Source organism: Phaethon lepturus, unplaced genomic scaffold (genome assembly GCF_000687285.1).
Source record: "Phaethon lepturus isolate BGI_N335 unplaced genomic scaffold, ASM68728v1 scaffold7226, whole genome shotgun sequence".
Taxonomy (NCBI): Eukaryota; Metazoa; Chordata; class Aves; order Phaethontiformes; family Phaethontidae; genus Phaethon; species Phaethon lepturus.
The window spans coordinates 89,503-101,729 of NW_010548351.1; the positions used below are offsets into that span (position 1 = coordinate 89,503).

Genomic DNA, 12,227 nt, shown 5'->3' on the forward strand with positions numbered 1-12,227 from the left:
CGGGGCCACGACAGAGTGCCACAGGGGAAGATGGAGCCAAGGAGTCTCTTCCCCCCAGAAAACACATGGATCTTCCAGAGCCTTCCTGCTTTGTCACTGTGTACTTGAGAAACTCAAGAACAATTTGCATATCTTTATCCCTGTGCACTAGTGACCGTCTACACAAAGATTAACCACTAGAGTACACAGGGATTTACCGTTTTAACTGCTGTTACGTAGACATCAGTGCAGAGGTCTGGGTGGTGTACTTCCGTTACACATGAGTTTCCTTGTGATGGAGTTAGGTATTTCAGCTTTTGGTTTTTTAATCCACTAAATTAAATACATTATTTTTAAAAATAAGAAAAAAATTAGAAAATGCCAAAGTTAATGTTTGTAACTGCAGTCTTCATTCAGTGCTTTTGTATATATTCATTAATTACAGCATAGTCTCATGTTGCTTTAAAAGACTGGATTACTTTCTTACTGTCTAGGGATGCATCAGGCTTGTATAGTGAGGGAGTCTGTGTATATAGGATCTGTTTGTTTGTTGCAGAAACAGGAAAATTCTAAAATGACCGTGGGGAAGATAATCTCATCAATGCTGTTCAGAGTATTTCTTCTTGCCAGTGGTTTTATTAATTGATTCTGCGCAAGTGCACAAACATTCTGGACTTGCACGAACTTTTCATGGGTGGTCACTAGTGATGTAATCCTTGGTTTCTGGCTGACTCAGCTGAGATATTCAGAAGTGCTGAGGACTCACAGCTGCAGCAAAAGTCAATAGGAGCTGTGCTTTGAACATGTTGTGCTGTGCAACGCTAATTACTTTGAAAAGCCAAGTCCCAATCATCTGCAGACTTATAAATCAAACCCCAGAATCTGAAGTATATCCTTAGATCTTGGCACTGATCTTAGATTTAAAACCTGTGCTTTTTCATCTCAAGCTCGCTTTATCACTGTTGCTTAACCTTTACAATACTCTCTCTCTGGTGAGATTAAGAGAAATATAATTGTATAAACCAAGAGTAATGCTGGATAGGTTGTATCTAAATCAGAAACGAGGACCTTTTGTTTAAATGCTGATGTAACTGCTCTAGACAGTGTAAAGAGTCTGACAGTCCCTCAAGGAGAGGTGCTGCTTAGGCACTCATATCTGGCGAGATAGTAACCACAGCTTCCCGTGTGGCTTCTGAGCAGAGTAAGAGAGTAAAACGGGATGGCAGCCCTTCTACCAGCATCTAGGTTTGGCTTAAGGTCACTTGTCCTGTGTTGGTTTAGTTTATCATTCTCACTGTTGATAGCTGACTTGGTGACTGATGATTTTGTAGGTATGAGTAGTGTTTGATTTTGGTGCATAATTTCTACTCTTAGGAAAAATCTAATGCACTTAACTGTTGGTTTTCTCATGGTTCTGTCAAAATTAAAATGAACCTACTTTTCTGCAAGAGAATCACTTTGAAATGTAATATTCTACTTGTTCCACCTCTAATTAATGCTCTTCTGACAAATTTAATATTTAGAGAATTGCTGTCCTGAGAGTACCACTGTGATGGGCACTGTTGCTGGATGGCAGACAGACCTGTGGATAGATGAGTTTGTTGCTTCAATGATTCTCCTGGGAAGAAATTACCTTCTCCGTTCTTTAGTACCTGTAGGAATGTGTATTATAGGAGAGCTGGGACTTCAGTTATGAATCTTGATCAAGCTGTTGTGATTTGAGGAAGGTATTCAACAAATTCTGGGCATTTAAATTACTGGTATATTCCAAATAAATTTTCCACTAATTAAAATAAAGTCAGAAAAGCTATTATAAGAAGATTGAGCACTGGTAACTCTATTTATTGTCATAAAATTAATTCTTTTTTATATAAATTATAAATTACCTGCACGATAACAATTTTATGTATATTAACAATTGGCTTTGAAGTTCTCAGCTTCTTAAAAGCAAGAGTTTTTTTCTTTTTTTCAACAATATAAGTGTGTAGAAACTGTAAACTTTGGGGACAGAGGACAGACAGTTCTGCATTTAACATTGTTCTTCCTCCTAGAAGAAAATTATAATAATTTTCCCAGGCTTCCAGTAAATACTGTAGCTGAAGCCAGCACAGTATTTTTGAACACTGTAATAAATGTTCCATAATTGCCTCTGGTGGCAAGTTCTCTGGCTAGGGAATCAGGTTGGCTCCTGTAGTTGAATCATATAATATGATTTTCATTCACTGCTGTAAGTTGGCTCTGGACAGCTTCACATGTCAAATTTGACTACTGTTTTCTGGATCTCACTAGGCAAACTGAGTCATTCATTCCTTGCATTCAACATAAAAAAAAAGATTTCTATTGTCAGACCAAAAATATGTAGAAAATCTTCTATTCTCTGAGGGCAAGACACAAAAATAATAAAGAAAATATTTTAGATTGAGAGTCAGTAGAGAAAATATACATATCTGAGAAATGTCAAGAATAAAGGTGTTCTCTGTGCTAAGACAGATGAAGGAAAGCAGGAAGCTGTGTTTCACAGTTTCAGAAACAAGCAGTAACGGCAGAGAGTTTCTGATGTAAGATCAAGGCAAGATTTATTTCTTACGTCTTTACTTTTATTTGTAAAATTGCGTCTAATGAATGTCATCTGTAGGCTTAAGGAGATGCTTTTGTTTTGATAAATCTAAATTTCATAAACATAATTTTCATTTTGACTGTATCATTTTTTACATTCTTCTCTCCTAATAATTGTGAGATTTCTATTTTAAAAAAAAAAAGTTATGTGCAGGTGAATTTTACTCAGGCAAGCTGTGTAGAGTTGGTAACCATACAAAGTTTGTAAGTTCGGGGTGGTTGGTTTTTTTGGCTTGGGGTTTTTTTGTGCATGTTCTTTTTTCCCCAGAGACGTCACTTCAGTCCAGCAGGAACATAAATTTAGCCTTGTTAATGAAAATGAATGGTATGAACAAAAAGGCATGTATCTTTTCTTTTTTATCTAATACAAACGTCACTCAAAATGTGACATTGGCGCTCCTGTTTTGTCAAGCAAAATGAGGAGATTGTAATGTATAATGAGTATATACATCCTGAAAGCTGATTACGGAAGTGTAGAGGGAATCACAGAAAATAGAAGAGGGAGCATTAAATCATAGCTCTTAAATAAAATACACTAATGAGATTTTTTACTGCGTGAAACACTTACTGTCTTTTGGCTTACATGTGTTCTGTTTATTTTGCTTTAAAAAAAAAAAAGGTAAAGAACAAAGGGTTTAAGGAATGTTTACATTCAAATGACAGAATATTTTGTTGGCAAAATATTACAGGTGGCAGCACTTCAACTACCAGAAAGCTATTTAATTTTCCTACTTATTTCTTGTGTTTTACCTTTTTCCTGTCAGTATTTGTAAATGTATACTAAAAATAGATGTTACAGAATGTACAGAGCTGTTCACACTAAGTTAGATTATAGATTAAACAATTACTTTTTTCCTTTCTCTCAGTTTACTGCTTCCACTTCTACTAAGTCTAAAACCATATTTTTGTGTTACAACTTGACAAATTTGTAAAGTGATTTTTGTGATTGTAAAGTGATTTGTAAAGGGAAGTGATCGTGCCCCTGTACTCGGCACTGGTGAGGCCGCACCTTGAATCCTGTGTTCAGTTTTGGGCCCCTCACTACAGGAAGGATGTTGAGGTGCTGGAGCGTGTCCAGAGAAGGGCAACGAAGCTGGTGAGGGGTCTGGAGCACAAGTCTTATGAGGAGCGGCTGAGGGAACTGGGGTTGTTTAGTCTGGAGAAGAGGAGGCTGAGGGGAGACCTTATCGCTCTATACAACTACCTGAAAGGGGGTTGTGGCGACGAGGGGGTTGGTCTCTTCTCCCAAGTAACTAGCGATAGGACAAGAGGAAATGGCTTCAAGTTGCACCAGGGGAGGTTTAGATTGGATATTAGGAAAAATTTCTTCACTGAGAGGGTGGTCAGGCATTGGAACAGGCTGCCCAGGGAGGTGGTGGAGTCGCCATCTCTGGAAGTGTTCAAGAAACGTGTGGATGTGGTGCTTCAGGACATGGTTTAGGGGACATGGTGGCGCTGGATTAATGGTTGGACTTGATGATCTTGAAGGTCCTTTCCAACCTAGTGTTTCTGTGATTCTGTGATTCTGGGATTCTGTGATTCTGTGAAATACAATGCAAACCAACTTGAAATCCTCAGATCCCTGAGGATTATGGCATTGTTAGAAAATTTGGAAAGTGACCTGGGCTAGAAGTTTCTTGAAGTAACTGGAAGGCAGTAGAGGGTGGACAGGACTGACCTACTAAAGTAACAGTGAAATAGCAATGTGACTTGTTCGGGAGTTAGCCTTTCTGGGACCTAATGGAACAAAAACTTACTCTCAGTAAAGCAAACATTATGAGTCCGGTTTGTTAAAAACCATTCCTGCTCATTTACATCGATGACATGGAACCATAGACCAACTGTTGCTTTCCAGGAGGCACTGTAGAAACCACGTGTCTCCCAGGTATAGACTTCAACTTTCAGATAAAAATAACCAAAACAACCCCCCCAAAAACCAAACCAATAAATAACAACCAAAAGTGCTTAGCCGAGATCTAAGGTTGAGCTGGCCTCAGAGCAGATTCTGTGGTGTTGAAGTGAATGCAAGAATCTCATCCTCTATGTAGCACTCTGCAGACTGGTCTCCTTGGAGCCTTCTGACCTGGAATCACTGGGTCTGAACTGGAATTGCTGGGTGTCACAAAAATCCAGGAGCGGGATCCATGTTTCGGCTATGTTTGCTACACCGAAACATCTCAAACGCAAACGCGTGAACACGTGCATGCTGGTTGAACGAAGTGTGCAATTAGGCTGCATGTCAGCAGTAGGGAGCTGGAAGTTGCCAAATCTCTGCAGCCTAATGACTCTCTTTTTCCTGGATTTGTGTTCACAGCCATGTGCCTGTATACAGCTAAAATTCTTCCTGCAAACTCTGATCCCAAGTCCGCGTGACCCAATAAAGTCTTCTGAGATGGGAAATTATCTCTGTCTAGTCCATGAGAAGAGCAGGGAGACATTATTTTGTCTTGTACCCCAAAACAGCTTCTGTTTAACCTTTAACATCCTCACTGGTTGTACCCTCTGATGGTATCTCACAGGGGAGCTCGCTTGAAGTCCCTGCTTTTACATCTGGGTAACAGTTCATGCAAGTGTGGCATTGCAGTGAGAGGGAGCTCAGGCACTGGCAGCATGCTCTGTCAATGCCTGTATCCTCACTCCAAGAATGGAGCAAGGAAAATAAATGAGGCTGGCAGGAAAAATAGCAATGAAAGGTGATGAGAAGGGCCGAAAATTCCACCCAGGAGTGTGGAGTATCACAGTGGTAGATGGAGAAACCTTGAGGTTTGCCAGTATATTACTGCATTTTGGCTGTTTATGTTGACAGAGACATTGGTGTTATGTCAAAAGCTGGTTTGCAAAATACCAGTCTACAGATTGCTCTGGTGTCTCGCTGTTTGTCTGTACTGCATCTGATGCAAAATTAAATTCGCACCACAACAGAGCTGGTGGATTCATAATGTGACTGCCATTACAAATTCAGCGTTTACCAGCTCACCTACTGCTCAACTACAGAGTCGCATCATCTTAAATAAAATTCACTGTGGTATGTCAGAAGATCCAATATCACTAGCACCATTTTCAGGTGAACACCATGGTATCAGGAAACGTATCAAACCCTCTGGTTTCATTCTGAAAGATGTCTTTTGGTGAGCAGAATTATCTATGTAGCTTCCTAGGTAGATTTATTTTGAAAAATCACTTCATTCTTGATAGGGTTCTGTCTGTTGAAGATCTGCTAACTTAGATGAATAGCTAAGAGGCAGTCTTTTTCCAAAACTGTAGCTCGACACTAGACCCTGAAAATCACCACCAAACATCAGAATATGAAGGGAAACTCTGGTTGTCACCTTGTATTAATATAGGTGGACAGTTTACTGGCTCTCAGCTCTCCAGTTCCTAAGGCAGACTCAATGAGAGGGATTTATAATTCGTATTATTAATTTTATTTGGAAGTCATTCAGGCACTGCGATGAAAGGCAGCAGTATAAAAGTCTTGGAGAACCATATGTGTTTGAGGGTTTTATAGTGGTGGTAGAGTCTTTGGCTGAGGTAGAGATTGAAGGCTTTAGCTGTCTGTTAAAACAAGCAATAAGCACAGTTTAAGATGCTGAATGTATCGCCATCCCAAAGCACTTTGTTTTCCACCTGTCAGAGGACTGAGGGGTGAGAGACGGAGCCACAAAAAGACTGTTCCTTGGGAATGCAGGCCCATAAACACTTTCTGAAGCAACAGGACTGCAGGTTTTTTGCCTTGCACTTTGCAGAGAAGTGCCCTGTGCACTGCTGCAGTACTGTGGCGTCAAGGGCGATGACTGCGGCTTCTGCGTTTTTCACTGCAGAATAAGCCACAGGTTCTGACTGCGTAACTGCAGGGCAGGGTTCCTTCCTTCCCAAGAGGGGTGCCTCCCATCCAGGGCTGCCTTTGGGTGCATGTAGGAATAACGCTTATATTTCAAATGAAGATTTAAGAAAGGAGTCAGGACAGAGATCAGATCTAGCCCGTATTTGTAGTAAGAAGACCAGATACTAAGTATGATTTATTCCTTTTAAATACTGAAAATATATCTCTTGGCTTGTCTTCATCAGAGACCAAAATGTATGATAAGCTACGCACGTCCAAAATATGATATAAATGTAAAATAATGGTCCAAGCAGCTTCTATAATCCAGTTGTTGTTGCTCCTTGACAAGGGGGAACAGTCTCTCTTTTGATTGGTATCTGCTGTAGAAGTTTCCTCCTCCCTAATATTAACGGTTCTCCCCAGCCTTGGGTTTGTCACTAGGGGGGATGCACATGCTGCTTATTTCCCCCCAAACAGTCCTTAACCAGCTCCCTGCACATCCCTGCTTACAGGGCAGAGAAAAGCGAGGGTTTCGCCCTTCCCAACAACCTTCACGTGAGTTGAGTGCATCCTGCCAGGCACGGGTGTGCTACGGATAGCTGCTGCACACTAATCTGATCTTACGCTTTCTCCCTCTCGGAGATTTTGGTTATTGGCTGCCTGAGTGCTGCAAGCCCGAAAGAGCCGCAGCACTGGGAGCTGAGTGACGTGATCCGGGGAGCGGTCTGGCTCATTCACTCGCTTTCCCTCTCTTTCCCAGCAGGGAAGTTGATGACTGCCCGGTGCAGAGGGACGTTTCTGACACGTCTCGGGCAAGAGCGCCGTGGCACTGCTAATAGAGCATGGCTGTCTCACATATAGGCTCTTTTCATCTGACAGCTCAGAATTATCAGTACTGATGCTTCACTCCGTCTCTCTTTTTCTCCAAGCTAGTGATTTGTCTATGTTATGGGTAGGTAATCTTGACAAAACATTACACATTAGCGTCTGAGATGGTGTTTGAAATTGGAAAATTGCTCGCAAACTGCTCCATTAAAGACCCAAATAACAAATTCTTTCTTTCCTTCAATGAAAGGGAGATAGTTAAGGCCCAAATTAATATGTCTGTCTCCCCCACTCTGCAGGGGGAATCACTCTTCAAGACAAATGGCTTCGTCACTCCTGAGAGTGTGAGCTGGCTCTAGGAAGGCTGCATTAGGCAGATTTTTTTATCCTTTGTGTTTTGCCATCCTGGGTGTGAGCAGTACAGGCACCAGATGAGGAGATGATGAAAAGATTTGCACCTCAATGAACTTTGAGATGGATTAGCATGGGAATTTGCGTGCTTATTCTTTACTCTGGGCTCGTTTTTCATATTTAACTGCAAGGTTTCCCCCTGTGTGTTTGAACTTTTTTCTCCGATAGTTTACTTTTTGCTCTCATTGCTGCAAAGTCATTTAAAGAAAGTGGGAAGGAGGAGGACTTTATCCTGTCTAACATCATGTTATTATAAGAAAAACGCATCTGAATCCATTGGGCCCTCATCCTTTCCAATCTCTCATAATATATTAGAGAAAAGAAAGGAAATTGTTCTTGTCCTTTCATGTTGTTGTCAAAGACGCTAAAACAGAGCTTCGAGAGACAGACAGAGCATTGCTGCATGTCAGGAATGGGGAGACAGGCTTCAATTCATCTAAGCGATACAGCTGGCAGCAGGCAACATGGCACAGTGAAACGGGTGACAGAAAGCCCCTGAGAGGTTTGAACATGGCCAATTTATTTTATCAGTCTTGTGAATTCTACTTGTAGAGTCTTTTAAATAGATTTTATCATGAAATTCCAGAGGAAAATCAAGGAAAATTTTTTTTGAGTTGTAAGAATCTTAAATGTGGGATAGTAGTAGTTAAAATGATCAAAATTTAGCCTTTTAGGACTGTCTCTCTTGTATGGAGTTCTCAAATGTGTTGTAAAATTATTTTAGAGTATATTCTGGTGATACACAAAAAAAAGAACTCATCGATGTTGCTTTGCACTAGCACAGGTGGTTTTGCAGTGTATGACAGCACTTCACTGTATGCAGGGTTAGACCTTGAAAAACACAGTTTTCCAGATGTCATGTTCTAGGTAAACTAGGTAATTCTCTCTGAAATAAAATGTGGCTATAAAATTTAGATTAGCTTTTCACTTTTTGCAGAAAAAAATTACAACCCTGGGTAAGAACTCTGTTTTTCACTTTTTTTGAAAGAGGCCACCTTAGCAGCAGTTTCCCATTATATCATGAATAATGCTGGTTTATAATTAAGCCTTCATCACCTTGGAGTTGCCAACACCCCTTCTGGCCAAACCTAGTGTTTCCTGGAGATTTTTAGTCCTGTACTGTCCTTCACATGTCATTTATAAACTCAGATGATCTTAAAGGTCTTTTCCAACCTTAATGATTCTGTGAAAGCACAAAGTGTTAATACAAATAATTTGTTTTCTACTATTTTAGTTGTGTAGCTGCATTTTTTTCAGCCTATGCCTACCACTCTATAACATGCATTTATGAAAAAAAAATGCAAGTCATATTAGTACTTCATACTTTTAAAATACCTGCTTATGTAATGCCGCGCTTTAATGCTCCAAGATCAGCTGCATTTTGTGCAGCAGTTGGAATCCACCTGCAAACACACCCTGAGGAGAGCACATGGTGCTGCTTGTTGCTTCTCTGGTAGCATCTGCAAAATGTAGTGCGCTAAGCATAATGTGTTGTGTAGTCTTTAGTCCTTCATTTACAGAGAGCTTCATACAATAAAAAAATGTAAGGTGCTAAGGTGAAAATACAGCAGCAGATGACAAGCGCCTTGTCCATCTATTTCAGTACAGGCCATCTGTACTGCTGCAAATCTTGTAGGAAAGGGTGAAGAATTCAGTACTGCTTCAGAAGGTAGCTCTCTGAAACAACTCTCTCTGTTCATCTCTGCCTTTTCAAGAAATTTCTTTTTTTCTTATTACTTGGGATCTGTGGCTATTCCAATTTTGGCTTTTTTTTTTCCCCTTAGGGGCAAAATTTCTTTGCATATCTTCACCCCTGAGTCACTAAAATTTCCTTGGAATTTTAAGTGATTATAGAAAGGGGACATGTTTCCCCCCATCACCATATTTGATTTTCCCTGTAGGGACTGCTGTGCTGTGCCTATGTGCAGCATGTGTGAACCCCCAATTTCTATCCATACGGCTTGGGAATTGGACAGGCATAGCCGTCTTTGTTCCTAGAAGTGTCTGCAGAGAAGCACTTGGGAGGAGTTAAACACCAAACTGGCAAGCTGACAAAAAGCCTTTATGGGAAGAGTATGTGTACTGCTAATTCTGGTGACAAACACCCAACAATAGTAGCGTGCTGAAGCTTCCAGTAATTTGCATTTCACTGTGGACTTGCCAGAAATGAAGCATGTTATATTTAGACCCACTGGAAGGGAAATCTCAGACACTAATTCAAATCACAAAACAAGGAGTAGAATTAACTCTGATCAGAACCTTTAAAATAGACTGCTACAGAAATAAGCGTGCATGCACGTTGACTGTACAAGTTGACTCTGCAAGTGTCACAGTATTCAAGACTTAAATAGATTCTTGGAGAATAACTGAGCTGGCAAAATACCTTATTTTCAAGGGGGTTTTTCTTTTGTTTATTGAGAGCACAAATCAGCAGGGTACATTATGCGATAGAGGGCTGATGGGCCTTACATGTTTTCTCTACATTATTCCCAAGTCCTTTAAAAACCATGATTTACTTCTCCCTGCATCACATTTTATCTCCATTCCTGGTTTTAAAATTTTTCTCTCCCCTCTGCACTGCTGCAGCAGCTCTAAATGTCTAGAGTGATTCATTCCATCATTCCAGTATACGTCTGTATTTCGATTCTAAACCATTTCCAACCAGAGATTTTTGCTATTGAAACTGTTTCTTTTTATGACACTTTTGGAAAAAAATACACATGTTTGAATAATAAAAGAGCTAGGTAAAATCAAATTTTGCTTTCAATTACAAGTCTGACTGTAGGATTTTAGCTGCCATGGTCATTTGAATTTGTTGTATGACGGTCCACTTTTACATTTCTAATTGAGATGAATATTTAGGGTTCATCTGAGTCCTTTTAGCAGTAATTTGGGGAACTTGATGACAAAGACTTGAAAATATTTCTGGGAAGGAACAGAAATTAATCTTAATGGTTACTGTATGCAGTATCTTAAAACTGCTTATATTTTATGTTAATGATAAATGCATTTATGATAAAGAATACTTCTTTCAAACCAAATCTCAGAAATGAAAGCAACAGCATTTTCATGTAGTCTGGAGCATATTTTAGAACACCTTCAGTATTTGGTAGTTAAAATGGGAAGATACAGTCCTTTTTTGCTCTGCTTTAACACAGACTTTCCTCCCACCCCTTAAACATCTGTATTTGTATTGCAGTGAATTCCACTTTGTTTTGCAAAAGTGATATTAATGCAAATGGTGGATACAGGGAAGGCACTTCAGCATGTTCCCACAGACTGTTGCTCCTGAGTTGCTCTGATAGTATTATTAATCTCCTTATTAAGCTGTCACAACATAGTATAGCTTTTAGTTTACATAGCTACCTTCTTTTTCTTATTAATTCCATGAGCTTTAACGATGCAATTTCTATAGCCTGTGACATTTTTCCATACGGATTTAGTTTAATCAGTGAGGTGATTTTATTTTTTAAGTTATTTTCTCAGTATTTTCTCCATTTAGTGGCTTGCAAAAGAAAAAAAATTGCATAAAAAGTCTATAAATTTGTTTTATATTTATAGAAAAATTTGCTATCATACTTGGTGTTATTCCTGTCTTATAATTGTATAACATCTATATTACTTTGTTTGTTTTCAGACGTTTGGAACAAAACCTCATCAAAATCATTCCCCCTGGAGCTTTTACCCAATACAAGAAGCTTAAGAGAATGTAAGTTTTAATAACAAGACCAACATGCAAGAGCAATCATGAATCTTCTAGCTTCAAGTTCAGTATCTTTATTTTAGAAACATATTGGCAATTTCTATGTTGAAATCACTGGGGATTGCACAAATAATCTCTTCAAAGTGTAAGCAACAATGGAATTTGGTTCAGGATGCCTAACAGTGCATGAAATCCTTAATCATGCTTAATTTCACTTCCTATTATAAATGATGTGAGCTAATTAGGTGTTAGTCTGCTCAAACTTCAAATCTGCTTCTTCAGAAAAGATTTTTAAATTCTGTTTTCTTCTTTCATTCATTCTGCTATCTGTTTGCACCACTTCAATTTAGTTGACCTCAGTTATAGCAGGAGTGCATGTTCTCACAGAGTGGTTAGGATTTTTTTTGTAGTGCATTCAGTGTCCTGATGCTGAAGTTTACAAGAAAATGAAGAAACCTGCTGGAGCTTGTTTTCTCTATTTCTTAATCACCAGTAGATACCCAGACAATCCTTTCCTTATTAGCTCTTGTGTTTTCTCTTTGGATTAAAAAAAAAAAAAAAAAATCCTGATTTGTAGCAGCGCTCTCATGCAGATAACCTAGCCATTACCCCTGGTTGGTCTTTCTTTTCATGTTTAAGTGATATAGGAGAGATGTTGTGACAGTAGTAGAATGATACAGATGATGGTAAAACAAGTTACTCCTGGTTCAGCATAGTATCAAGATGTTGATGGGTACCACTGGACCATTAACTTCCAGAAGCCATTCAGGCTTTGTAGCTCAGTGTTAAGACTGCTAGAAAGGTGCCTTTAAAACAGTTCTTTACAGTTTTCTGATGTGGACAGTACTTACTGGAATTAAGAAACTGTCA

General features: G+C 39.4%; 1 protein-coding gene across 1 annotated transcript in view; it reads left to right on the top strand.

Moving 5' to 3' along the window:
* LOC104622998 (slit homolog 3 protein-like) overlaps positions 1-12,227 on the top strand; it is a gene marked incomplete at both ends in the record, with an annotated part of 148,817 nt that overhangs the window by 70,999 nt on the left and 65,591 nt on the right. Inside the window, one exon of the mRNA XM_010289936.1 lies at positions 11,292-11,363. Coding sequence (XP_010288238.1) covers positions 11,292-11,363 — 72 coding nt within the window. The remainder of the gene's footprint in view (positions 1-11,291; positions 11,364-12,227) is intronic.